This window comes from Oncorhynchus masou, chromosome 23 (genome assembly GCF_036934945.1).
Source record: "Oncorhynchus masou masou isolate Uvic2021 chromosome 23, UVic_Omas_1.1, whole genome shotgun sequence".
NCBI lineage: Eukaryota > Metazoa > Chordata > Actinopteri > Salmoniformes > Salmonidae > Oncorhynchus > Oncorhynchus masou.
In genome coordinates, this window is record NC_088234.1 from 48,757,669 (window position 1) to 48,771,486 (window position 13,818).

A 13,818-nucleotide genomic window follows, 5' to 3' on the forward strand; every position below is an offset into this window, starting at 1 on the left:
TGTTTTCCTTTCAGGCTTGAAGTCCCAGTCGAAGAGAGCCCTGTCGACCCCTCCTCGTCCCCCTTCGCGGAGGGGCCGTGTGATGAGCGATAAGCTGACAGCCTCAGGTGTGGACCCTTCTGCCAAAACTCTCAGCGTGCCTGTCTTCCACCTCTACCACAAGCTGCTACCAGGTACTGTGTACACACAAACAGCTCCCTTCTCTCTCCAGCACCTTCCTTCCGCCAAGTGAAGCCTGTTCATCTGACGAAGCCAATTCATTGAGCCAGTGTGCCCGAGTGTCCTTTGGCTTGTTCTAGTCTGTGGTCTTGTGACCCTAGGTTGTCAAGGTAAACATAAGTAACCTTGCACGAGCCCTGGCTTGTGAGAACTGGAACAGCTCATAGGAGTCTATCTCCTGTTTCTGTAGCGTGACGCAGCTTGATGTACACCCATTGGACAGAATGTTTGTCTATCTCCTTAAGGCCAGCAAGATCCAATTTTTACCTAACTCGGGAAAGATATGCGAAGACATGATCAGACCTTTGTTTGCAAAGACAAACATTTACTATGGGCACAAGCAGCACTCCATCCATTATGTCTTGTCTTCACATGTAGTCATTGTTAAATAGGTCACTAGCCTTCATGTCACGTAGTTGTCATGGGTTTTCTGTCCCTCTGGGCCTGGTAGTGTGACCAGAGAGTGACCAAGGTTTTGGTTCCTCACTGTGAACGCTGTCTCATCCCTCCACCCCCCCTCAGGTCAGCCCCTGCCGGCAGAGATGACACTGGCCCAGCTGTTGACCCTGCTTTACGACCGCAAGCTTCCCCAGGGCTACCACTCCATCGACTTGACTGTCAAGTTGGGCTCCAAGGTTATCTCCGACCCCGGGATCTCGAAGACGGACTCCTTCAAACGGCTCCGCACAGAGAAAGGTATGGCAGAGCGCATAAGAAATACAAGCGCACATTCTCATTCAAACTTACACTACATGACCAAAAGTATGTGGACACCTGCTTGTCAAACATCTCATTCCAAAATCATGGACATTAATATGGTGTTGTTCCCCCCATTGCTGCTATAACAGGTGTTGGAACATTGCTGCGGGGACTTGCTTCCATTCAGCCACAAGAGCATTAGTGAGGTCAGGCACTGATGTTGTGTGATTAGGTCAGGCTCGCAGTCGGTGTTACAATTTATCCCAAAGGTGTTCGATGGGGTTGAGGTCAGGGCTCTGTTCAGGCCAGTCAAGTTCTTCCAAATCGATCTCGACAAACCATTTCTATATGGACCTTGCTTTGTACACGGCATAATTGTAATGCTTCTCCAAACTGTTGCCACAAAGTTGGAAGCACAGAATCGTTTAGATTGTCATGATTCCTCTTCCACCACACGTTAAAGTTGGCACTAGGTATTCGAGCAGGTTGTGTTCTTTTGGCCTCCGCCAAACCCATATTCGTTCGTCGTACTGCTAGGTGGTAAGCATGATTCATCACTCGAGAGAACATGTTTTCACTGCTCCAGAGTCCAATGGCGGTGAGCTTTACACCACTCCAGCTGACGCTTGGCATTGCACATGGTGATCTTAGGCTTGTGTGTGGCTGCTCTGCCATGGAAACCCATTTCATGATGCTCCTGATGAACAGTTCTTGTGCTGTCGTTGATTCCAGAGGCAGTTTTGGAACTCTGTCGTGAGAGTTGCAACCAAGGACCGACGATTTTCTTTTACACAATCTACCTACTCCAGCACTCGGCGGTCCTGTTCTGTGAGTCGTTGCTTCTAGACGTTTCCACTTCACAATAACAGCACGTACAGTTGACCGGGGCTGCTCGAGCAGGGCAGAAATTTGACAAACTGACTTGTTGGAAAGGTGGTGTCCCATGATGGTGCCACGTTGAAAGTCACTGAGGTCTTCAGGGAGGCCATTCTACTGCCAATGTTTGTGTATTGCATTGAAGGGGTGTCCACATACTTTTGTGTATGTATTGTATAACTGCGTGCGCTAACACTCTCCTTCTACCTCCCTGTCTGCCATTTGTCCTCTTGCTATGTAGTTAGTGTGTAAAGTGAGCCCCAAACGGCTCTCTCCATGGGTCCCCTGACAGCCCTGGGTCCCCTGACAGAGGGATTAATGGCTCTCCCCCTCCACAGCCATCCATTTCTCTGTCTGAGCGCCGGGCCTAAGTCTCCTGAGATGTTTTCAGGTGCCATTACTAGTCTGTGTCACAGGTTGCCCAGTGTGAGATGTGCATACTCAAAAGGCACCTGCACAGTCACTCCGCTCTTTTTCACTGTGTTAAGTAATGGTATAAAGGGAGCAAGTGTGTATCCATTTCTACAATTGGCCTTCTCTCGCTCTCGGCCGGGGTTTACTTCAGATAGAAAGCTATAATGTTATCATCATAAATTGGCCGGGTTGACTTCAATGTAAGAGAAAGATGGAAATGTCGGCTGCATGTCAGAAATGAATCGGAGCTTGGATGAGGGAATGGAGGCTTGAAAATTGCGTGGGTGCCTCTTAATGACTTCAGCGGTAATAAATACAGGCCGGTGCCTTCAGTCTTTTTCCATCAAGTTTCGTTAGAAACTAATGGAGTTATTTTGGACTCTGCTTTTATCACCTATTATCTTGTGTTCATCCTTCGAAAGAAAAGCTCTGATGGTTGAAAGCTCCCAGAGCGACTTGACTCATGACCACCCAATCAGATTCCACCCTCTACTTTTAAACTCCACTTGTTCCCAAAGCCGTTTTAGCCCCTTGACGTTGTAGAAACGTTTACCCAAGACTCATGTTCTTTGTTAATGTAACTTTAACATCTGTATAAGATGAATTTCTCATATAGTTTTTAAACTAGCACACCATGCTCCATGTAATGGTTTTATGTGGTGTGGTTAGGGTTGTAAAAGGGTCGGAAACTTAACCGGTAAATTTCCTGAAATTTTCCATGGGAAGTTAAGCCTGGGAATTTTGCTTAAATTCATCAAAAAAGTTGTCTTATAACAGTGAACCTTTTTTTTGTGGGAAAACATAAGGTAATTCTAGGTCTTGTGGCATATTTTGCTTAAATGATCCCCAATTCAATGGAATTGCAACCCTCTGTATGCACAGTGCATTCTTCCATCACATGTACAGTGCACTCTTCCGTCACATGTGCAGCTGATTCTCAAGATTTTGCATGCAAATGAGATGCTATTGAGCCCACACTACTACACTGTCTGAGCTCAGGACTACATTCTTTCTGGTAAGTTTGATTTATAATACTGGGTGGGGTGAATATATTTTATACGAAATACATGATTGTTTGTTAACTAGTAAATAGTAGCCTACAGGAAAGTGTGTTTAAATAATTTCTAACTTAACAATTTATGCTAGTTAGTTTTTGCTACCATGTGGGTTTTAGCTTGCTTGACCCTGCTAACTGAGTGTTAATTCACCTATTTTCATTTTAAAACATTGAAATAAATCTTACAAAGGAGTTGTTTAATCTAGCTGCTTAACTATTTATCTATACATGGAATTGTATTTGGGTTTTTCTTTGCTAATTTTTCCCTTTACAAGAAAATGCCACAGGCACTACCTGATATGTGTAGACATTTCACTGCAGCTAATGTAGAAGGATAATCTGTGTACATGTGCAAGTACTGCGCCAAATCATATGTGAAGAATGCCACGAAGATGCCGAATCATCTGGCCAAGTGCATAAACTTCCCTCCGCATTCACAACAAGCAACCTCTGACAAAAGTCCCTCTACTTCTATTCAAGGTGAAAATGATGAATCGAACGCCTTATCGATAGCAACAGCTCATGGTCTCCTGGAATCCGAAGCTTTTTTGACTCAATGGAGGAACGTAGAGAAATGCTGATGAATGTCTTGCTCGGCCTGTGTATGCAACTGGTTCACCTCTGATGCTCACAGGCAATGTGTATTGGAAGAGAATTATGCATGTTCTTTGCCCAGTATACACCCCTTCAACCAGACATGCTTTATTTACTCATTTGCTGGATGCAGAGTTCAAGTGAAGGTCAAGCAAATCATAGAGAAAGCAGACTGTACTACTGATGGGTGGTTGAATGTTCGTGGGCGAAGAATAATTCACTAAATTTCCACCCCTCAACTAGTATTCTACAAGAGCGCAGACACGAGGGACAACAGACACACCGGTCTCTCCAATGCAGATGAGCTGAAGGCAGTCGTCAATGACCTTGGACTACAGAAGGTATTTGCATTGGTGACAGACAATGCTGCGAACATGAAGGCTGCTTGGTTGAAAATTTGGGAGTCCTTCCATTGGCTGTGCTGCTCATGCATTGAATCTGCTCCTCAAGGACAACATGGCACTGAAAACGATGGATACACTCTACAAGAGAGCCAAGGAAATGGTTAGGTATGTGAAGGGCCATCAAGTTGTAGCCGCAATCTAACTCACCAAGCAAAGTGAGAAGAATAAGGGCACCACATTAAAGCTGCCCAGCAACACCCCTTAGGGTGGTGTTGTCATCATGTTTGACAGTCTACTGGAAGGGAAGGAGTCTCCAGGAAATGGCCATTCACTGGACTGCCCCATCAAGAGGATCATCCTGGATTATGTATTTTGGGAGAGAGTGGTAAGCAGCCTGAAACTCGTGAAACCTATAGCAGTAGATTGAGGGAGAAAATACCATCCTGTCTGATGTTCAGACTCTACTTGCAGATGTAAGAGAAGATATACTGTACTGCCCTGTCCACTTCACTGTTGCTCCAAGCAGAGGAAACTGTAGTTCTAAAATGCATCAAAAAGCGTGGAGACTTCTGCCTGAAGCCCGTACACTCCGCAGCGTACATGTTGGACCCCAAGTATGCTGGCAAGCGCATCCTGTCTGGTGCAGAGATCAACAAGGCCTAGGATGTCATCACTACTGTGTTGGGCCACCTTGGCCTGGATGAGGGCAAGGTTCTTGGCAGTCTGGTGAAGTACATATTCATGCAAGGGCTTTGGGATGGAGATGCAATATGGCAGTCATGCCAACATATCTCATCAGCCACCTGGTGGAAGGGACTTTGTGGATCTGAGGCTCTTTCCCTTGTTGCCTCCATCTTCCAAATCCCACCAACATCAGCCACCTCTGAGCGCAACTGGTCCTTGTTTGGGAGCACACACACCAAAGAACACAACAGGCTGACCAATAAAAGGTTTGAAATATTGGTGGCCATTTGAGGCGTTTTGACGCTGACAACGAGCCATCCTCAACAAGGTTGGAAAGTGACAGTGAAGATGAGACCTCAGTCTGATGTTCAAGAGGTGGACATTGAGGAGGTCCAGGGAGAAGACATGGTTGTCTTCCTCTCAGGCTTCCAAAGCTTTAGTTTCTAGACTATCATTTTACAAATGTTTTTGGGAGATGCGATGGATCATTGGATCATTCAATATCGGATCATTCAATATTCCCTTTTGCTGTTCAGGGAAGTCATCCCATGTGAAGAGTCAACTCATTTAATTAAAGTTCAATTCATAACTAAATTTAAGTTTTTAATTTGATTGGAAGGATTTAATCATTTGCAATTATGTCTACTTGTCTCCATATGATATGCTAAATCAAATCAAATGTATTTATATAGCCCTTCGTACATCAGCTGATATCTCAAAGTGCTGTACAGAAACCCAGCCTAAAACCCCAAACAGCAAGCAATGCAGGTGTAGAAGCACGGTGGCTAGGAAAAACTCCCTAGAAAGGCCAAAACCTAGGAAGAAACCTAGAGGAACCAGGCTATGTGGGGTGGCCTTTCCTCTTCTGGCTGTGCTGGGTGGAGATTATAACAGAACATGGCCAAGATGTTCAAATGTTTATAAATGACCAGCATGGTCAAATAATAATAATCACAGGCAGAACAGTTGAAACTGGAGCAGCAGCATGGCCAGGTGGACTGGGGACAGCAAGTAGTCATCATGTCAGGTAGTCCTGAGGCATGGTCCTAGGGCTCAGGTCCTCCGAGAGAGAGAAAGAACGAAAGAGAGAGAGAGAATTAGAGAGAGCACACTTAAATTCACACTGGACACCAGATAGGACAGGAGAAGTACTCCAGATATAACAGACTGACCCTAGCCCCCCGACACAAACTACTGCAGCATAAATACTGGAGGCTGAGACAGGAGGGGTCAGGAGACACTGTGGCCTCATCCGATGACACCCCCGGACAAGGCCAAACAGGAAGGATATAACCCCACCCACTTTGCTAAAGCACAGCCTCCACACCACTAGAGGGATATCTTCAACCACCAACTTACCATCCTGAGACAAGGCCGAGTATAGCCCACAAAGATATCTGCCACGGCACATCCCAAGGGGGGGCGCCAATCCAGACAGGAAGATCACATCAGTGACTCAACCCACTCAAGTGACGCACCCCTCATAGGGACGGTATGAAAGAGCCCCAGAAAGCCAGTGACTCAGCCCCTGTAATAGGGTTAGAGGCAGAGAATCCCAGTGGAAAGAGGGGAACCGGCAAGGGCGGTTCGTTGCTCCAGAGCCTTTCCGTTCACCTTCCCACTCCTGGGCCAGACTACACTCAATCATATGACCCACTGAAGAGATGAGTCTACAGTAAAGACCATTCCATAAAGATGGAACTCTATAGGAGAAAGCCCTGCCTCCAGCTGTTTGCTTAGAAATTCTAGGGACAATTAGGAGGCCTGCGTCTTGTGACCGTAGCGTACGTGTAGGTATGTACGGCAGGACCAAATCGGAAAGATAGGTAGGAGCAAGCCCATGTAATGCTTTGTAGGTTAGCAGTAAAATCTTAAAATCAGCCCTTGCCTTAACAGGACGTGTAGGGAGGCTAGCACTGGAGTAATATGATCAAATGTTGTGGTTCTAGCAGCTGTATTTAGCACTAACTGAAGTTTATTTAGTGCTTTATCCGGGTAGCCGTGAAAACAATACTGTTCCTAAAACGGAACCTTGAGGAACACCGAAATTTACAGTTGATTTGTCAGAGGACAAACCATTCACAGAGACAAACTGATATCTATAAATATATCCAATGCAAAAAACATCTACATTTAAATGGTATTAATATTAATTTGCATACATTTCTGTTAATTCCCATATATTGCCGTTAATTCCCACAAGGTTTCCACGTCTGAATATTACCCAAAATGTGCAGCCCTAGGTGTGGTAAATGTTATTACTGTCACAGTTGATGTCTGTTTGATATTGTCGGCAACTTGTAGATGTGCAAACCAGAGGAAATTGCTCTGCTCTCTTCCGGCCATGACAGAGCCATACCACCTCAAGCAAAGTCCTTCACTTCTACATGTTCTTCCCTTGCAAGTGGAAAAATTAATGACTAAAACTGAGAACATGGTCAATAATCCCACGATTTCACTGGTAGCCTATGGCTGCACACAATCTTAATGAGCCGCCTCAACCATCTGTGGTACTGAATGCATGTTTATGACGTGTGCTCAGAGAATTGATGATAGCAGGTGATGTGCTGCTCATGTAGAAAGTGTAGAACCACTGCCCTCCCTGGGTGCTGCAAGGGGTAATGTAGTGAAGCTGAACTAATAGCTGACAAAATCGACTCCCAAGTCCAGGTGTTCGCTCTTACTAACGTGTGAAGACGAGTATTCCAAACTAATCTCATTTTAAAAATTCACTATACCCTGTGATTCTATACCAGTCGCTCGAATCAGAGGTAAATTCTGTGTGGTTTCCACTGGCTCTGCAGTGGGACATTGTTTGCAGTAAGATATTGTCAGCTTTTTACAGAAATCCGCTTTAGTGCTTTTTGTTCTCTTGCTGCAGGCTTGTTTTGCCTGCATTGTTAACAGAGCCCATGCTTGGTAGCACTGTTACAAAGCCCTGTGCCGGTCTCTGTCAGTGTGGATGTTGATTCTCCCCAGTGGCAGTCACAGCCTGTATGCTGCCCCTGGGGCTAATTAACACGAGCAACCACCACCTATAGTCCAAGCAGTGGAGCGCATCTACTCCTCCCTGCATCGCACCCTCTTCTTCCGCACCTCAGTCCTATCTGTCAGTCACACTGGATGACTTGTCCGTCCCCCTGTTGGGTGAGATATTTTAAAATGCAATGACTGCCACTCCTAGAATAGTGGGCTGCTGTTAGTAGTACACAAGATGGGAGGCCGGTGACCTGAGTGTTATCTGCTAATGAATGTCTGTCCAGTGCCAAACCCATTTCACCAATACTGTCTTCAGCCAGACACTAACCACCTGATTAGGTCAATCATTGTCTTCATCGAACCAATTTAGTTTCACCGCCGTGCTCTCGGAGTTCAGATAATTAGTTGAGGCGTATTGATTAGAAACTGCCTGGAGCAGGCTGAAGCCTGCCAATGCTGTATATTCGGCACCACCGCTTTCATCTCTGGTCTGGGCTAAAGGAGCACTGCATGGTAAAGGGTAGTGTTCAGTGGACACACATTTTCAACATGGGGTTTGTTCACATCTTTTCTTGATTCTGACAAACCTCTGCCCCATTGCTCTCTGCGCTGAACTATATACTTGACTGTGCAGTAAAATACCTCTTTTACAATACTTACTGCATAGCTCGCCTACAATTTCCCCAAATAGCTTCCAATACCGTCGCTTCCCAAAACAAATCATTCCGGAATCCTTTGTCTCCAGACCCATTGAGGCTGATAAATGGGGAGGATAGCAGTGACCCTCAGTAACAGTCCTGTCAGAGATGGGGGGAGGAGGAGATCTCTTAAACCAGTGCGGTGGCTTTGACCAGGGGGAGTTATCTCATAATCCATTTACCAGGCTCAGCCCCACTAACGGCCATCCACTGAATTGAAGACGGGTACATGGAGAGATCTAGCCCCAGCCCCCTTAAAAGCCTTCAACTTCCACAAATAGGCCAGGCCTTTTAGAGCTAAATGGGTTTTGTCCCTCTAACCATTTTTAGGTTTCTAGGTCTACTCCGTAGAGAGAGAGGACTTTAGTGCCCAATAGAACCTTTTAGCATGGGCAGCACCATTGAGGACTTTCACCATTTTGAAGTAGTCAACTCGGTGGGACATCCTATGCCAGGGATCGTCTAGATTCAGCCACAGGCAATATTTTTTCTTGGGAGAGTGGTCGGACTGTAACATAGTTACACATTTGTAGACTGCAAATTGATCACAATAAGCCCAAACATAGTGCTTTCGGGGTATTCAGACCCATTGAATTTTTCCACATTTTGTTAGGTTACAGCCTTATACTAAAATGTATTAAATTCCCCCCCCATTAATCTACACACAATACCCCATAATGAGATGGCAAAAACAGGTTTCTAGAAATGTGTGCTAATTTAGATATATATATATCTTTTTTTAAACATATCACATTTACATAAGTATTCAGACCCTTTACTCAGTACTTTGTTTAAGCACCTTTGGCAGTGATGATTACAGCCTCGAGTCTTCTTGGGTATGACACTACAATCTTGGCACACCTGTATTTGGGGAGTTTCTCCCATTCTTTTCTGCAGATCCTCTTAAGCTTAGGTTAATCACTTAGCTTATTTCCTGCGCATGTTTATTTTTTGCTCAGAAAACTTGGGTGGCCAAATTCGGCCCGCAGACCGCCTGTTGGGGAACGATGTCCTTTGAGTTAAGCAAGGACCACATAATTCCATCCAGGTCACCAGTAAGGACCAGCCAATTAATTATACTCCTGAGGAAACATTCCATAACTGCAGGTGGCGGTAATCACCAACCTGGGCTTTATACCTGTTCAAACACACTCTAGGTGGCAGTGTGCACCCTTTCAGTTTGTTTGCCAACTCATAGAAGTATTAGAAGAAAATTGACGACATCAAATGGAGATGGCCTCAATGGCGCTGTCCGTGCTCTCAGACACAATGATGTCATGTTTAAGTCTATGGCCTACCCTTGATTTGTCACTTGAACTCTCAGGCTAATAAGATGCACTTGGCGTAGTAAAGGTACTGGAACGTTCTGTAAAATAGAATGTTTGTTCTTGAGCAGAATGATAGAATTCCTTGTCGTTCACGATTTGCCCTCTTTCTCGCAGATTTGATCTGATCTGCTCCTCTGAAGTCTAATGATTACCCTTTTTTCTGTGCCTTTTTGGTTGCATTTGAAATGTAACCCTAACTCACTGGGTTGATGCTCTTAAAAGTATTCTCTGGGTGGCCCAGTCTCTTCTTGCGGCCTACTGAAAGATGAGCGCTTCCTTCTCCATCCCGTTTAATCCTGATTTGGAATTTCAGACAGGACGGGCCTGTTACAACCCCTATTAGTCACTACCCTCGTGACTTTTTAATTCACTACGAGGAGGAGGGGGAAAATCCCTTTAGAGACGGGAGCAATGAATCATTTATTTTATTTTCTTCTCCAGGAGGGTGATGTGCAGCGTTTTGTAGATGACCTATCAATCGACTGGGGCTTTATATCATCATAAAACAGGCCGGCCGTGCCGCAGAATGAAAACAATAATGGGGAGCTATTTTTTACCATTCATCCTCCGTTCCATTTGGTTTTGACTTTGTGTACGGAACCACACCCCTGACGTTCAAAAAAAGGACAAGTAGTCTGAGACCTTGATTCTGTTTTAGTCCGTGTGCACTCCACCTGGACTGGCATATCCTTTTTCCAAGGACAACCATTAGCACATATTTATGCATTCACATATGAAAATAGAAATGGTACTCCATCCCCTTATTTCTGGGAAAACTGGTGTCTGTTTCTCTCTTGCTTGAACTTTATAAATGAATAGTGATAGCTCTGTTTTTTTTCTCTCTGTCTTGTAACGAGGGATGAGTTATGAGAGATTTATTTAATTCTGTGTTTGAGATGTAAACAATGGCCCTCTTTGCAGGGCATCCCATTATTTACTTGTCATGATTGGTTGAGCGCGGCACATAGCACATAGAAAATACCTAGTGTCATTGAAAACGCTCTGCTTTACCCTCCTCCAGTGGAACACTGTGACATGCTGAGTAGCTGTCCAGAGGACGAGCCCATGACCCCGGGAGACGAGTGTCTGGACGCAGCCATCGATGAGTCCCTGCTCGAGACCAAACCCATCCAGTCGCCCCTGCAGGTGTTTGCAGGCATGGGTGGTCTGGCCCTGATCGCTGAGAGGCTGCCAATGCTCTACCCAGATGTCATCCAACAGGTTTGACCACTTCCTATTCTAATAACCACATAACTAACTAATACCAGCACGAGTAAAATACAACTTTCACAACTTGCGTAATTGGGGAGGTATTTAATTGTAGTCCTACAATGTTAAGGCCATTTCCCAGATATGTTTAGATATAGCATAACATCTAGAGCTCAACACTTAAGAAATTCAAGCTGCCTTTGCTACATAGAAAGTCCAATGCAGATCTGAAGTTGCCAAAGTAGTGCCTTGTATCTACTCTGGTTTCAGCCTATAGAGAGGCATTGCAAGTCACTGTTTTCCATTCAGTCTAAATCCCTATTTGTCTCTTCTGGGCTCCCCCTGTGCTACATCATTCCTCCTAAATGAAAGTAAATTGATACTTTAAACGGTAATTGAGAGCACATAGCGACAAGGTGACTAGCTGGAATGGCTTCTGACAGCTGCCAGGTACTAAATCTGTTTTGTTTTGTTATTTTCTCCCCCTTCCAAATTGTTGCAGCGAATTGAATTATTCAGGCAGTCTCCCAGAGCTACTGGTGGTTTGAAGCAGACGCCCCACGAGGGCTATCAAGTGAGATGATTTGTTTTGTACTTAGCATTGTGATGAAAATGAAGCATATACATGATTGGTCATTGATTGGTTGACCATATACCTCTCTCAAAAGCAAATTACATCATTCTGCATTAGTTTAACCCTTTGTGTGTCTCTGGATAGTGTTCTCAGAGCACGCTCTTAAGGCTGTGAATAATTGAGGTGTTCTGCTCTCATCCTGAGTGAGACTGTTAGCAAAGTAAACTTAAGGCATTGATGCAGGTGAGGCTTTTCTGTTTACCCAGCAGTGGCCCAGTGTGTATTCTGATGGGTTAGCCAAACAGCCCAGGTCTGTGTCTTTTGTCCCACTGGTGTTTAGCTGTTTACTTACAGCACATCCTGTTCCTGGAGATCCACTCTGGCTCTTAGTGCAGCTAAGCTTGAATTAATTATATTGATCACAACTAAGCAGAAAATAACTTTGTTTTTCCGAAGTGCTGCCGCTCCGATACTTGCCTTAATCTTAAGGACACTGGGCACAACCTGAAAAAACACTCACTGTAACAGGAGCCCAAAAGTTGAGGGCTGGTACAGTGCCTTCAAAAAGTATTCACTCCCCTTGACTTTATCCACATAATGTTGTGTTACAGCCTGAATTTCACATTGATAACATTTAGACTGTTTGTCAATGCCTACACACAATACCCCATAATGTCAAAGTGGAGTTGTTTATGTACATTTTTACAAATGTAATAAAAAAGGAAAAGCTGATGTCTTGAGTCATTAACTATTTAACCCCTTTGTTATTGCAAGACTAAATACATTTGGGAGTAAAAATGTGCTTAACAAGTCACACACAAGTTGCATGGACCCACTCTGTGTGCAATAAGTGTGTACTATGATTTTTGTATGACTACCTCATCTCTGTAACCCACACATACAATTATCTGTGAGGTCGCTCAGTTGAGCAGTGAATTACAAACACAGATTCAACCACAAAGACCAGGGAGGTTTTCAAAATATAACAATCAACAGAATGGAGCTACGCACAGGCAAAACCTAGAGGAAAACCTGGTCAAGTCTGCATTCCACCATACACAGGGAGATTAATTCACCTTTCAGCAGGACAATAACCTAAAACAAGGCTAGATGTACACTAGAGTTGCTTATCAAGAAGGCAGTGAATGTTCCTGAGTTAGTTTGTGTGTGTGTGTGTGTGTGTGTGTGTGTGTGTGTGTGTGTGTGTGAATACTTATGTAAATGAGATTTCTGTATTTAATTTTCCATCAGTTTGCAAACTTTTCAAAAAACATGTTTTCACTTTGTCATTATGGGATATTGTGTTTTAATTTTTTTTTAAATCCATTTTGAAATCAGGTTGATTCACAACATTAGGAGTAAGTCAAGGGGTATGAGTCTGAAGGCACTGTTTGGTTTAATTTATGTTAAACTTGTAAATCAGTTGACCCTCTGCTTTATCCCATCAAGGAATGTTGAGTTGGGAGCTTTGTCCCCACGGCACTATGCCCAGTCCCCCAGCAGCTCTATCGATCTGAATAACTGTTGTCGAGTTCCATATACTCTCTACTACCCTCAGTGCCCAAAGACGACACATGACATTGAGATCCCACCCGAGTCAGCTCGTCTGTCAGTAATTTCCATTTGTTGTCCTCTAACCCCATTCTATCCCTGGCTCATCCTGTGCAGGTGAGTGCTCCTGTGGTACCCTCTACCACGCAGGAGAAGCCCAAGGACAGCGACCAGTTTGAGTGGGTCACCATCGAGCAGTCTGGCGAGCTCGTGTATGAGGCGCCAGAGACCATGGCCGCCGAGCCGCCACCCATCAACAAGTCGTCAGTGCAGACCATGTCGCCCATCCCCGCCCACTCGCTGGCGGCCTTCGGTCTGTTCCTGCGCCTGCCGGGCTATGCTGAGGTGCTGCTGAAGGAGAGGAAGCACGCCCAGTGTCTGCTCCGCCTGGTGCTGGGCGTCACCGACGATGGCGAGGGCAGTAAGTGACAACTCTCACGTAGCTTCAGTCGTGGTCAGGAAAAACTCCTGTCCCTATTTATGAAGGATTTAGAAGCATGTTCATATTTTGAAACACCGGGTCCCTATGGTGTTAATTTAGAAGGCTGCTTGCATGGACAAACATTCTCAGCCCTACTAATAGCAGTTCACT

General features: G+C 44.8%; 1 protein-coding gene across 19 annotated transcripts in view; it reads left to right on the top strand.

Moving 5' to 3' along the window:
- Positions 1-13,818, top strand: part of birc6 (baculoviral IAP repeat containing 6) — a 156,129-nt gene that overhangs the window by 69,988 nt on the left and 72,323 nt on the right. For 14 of the 19 annotated variants that reach the window (XM_064932346.1, XM_064932354.1, XM_064932347.1 and 11 more), the window contains 5 exons: positions 15-173; positions 742-915; positions 10,914-11,113; positions 11,604-11,675; positions 13,344-13,647. In XM_064932346.1, coding sequence (XP_064788418.1) covers positions 15-173; positions 742-915; positions 10,914-11,113; positions 11,604-11,675; positions 13,344-13,647 — 909 coding nt within the window. The remainder of the gene's footprint in view (positions 1-14; positions 174-741; positions 916-10,913; positions 11,114-11,603; positions 11,676-13,343; positions 13,648-13,818) is intronic. The other 5 variants (XM_064932359.1, XM_064932344.1, XM_064932345.1 and 2 more) reach the window with 1 other exon arrangement.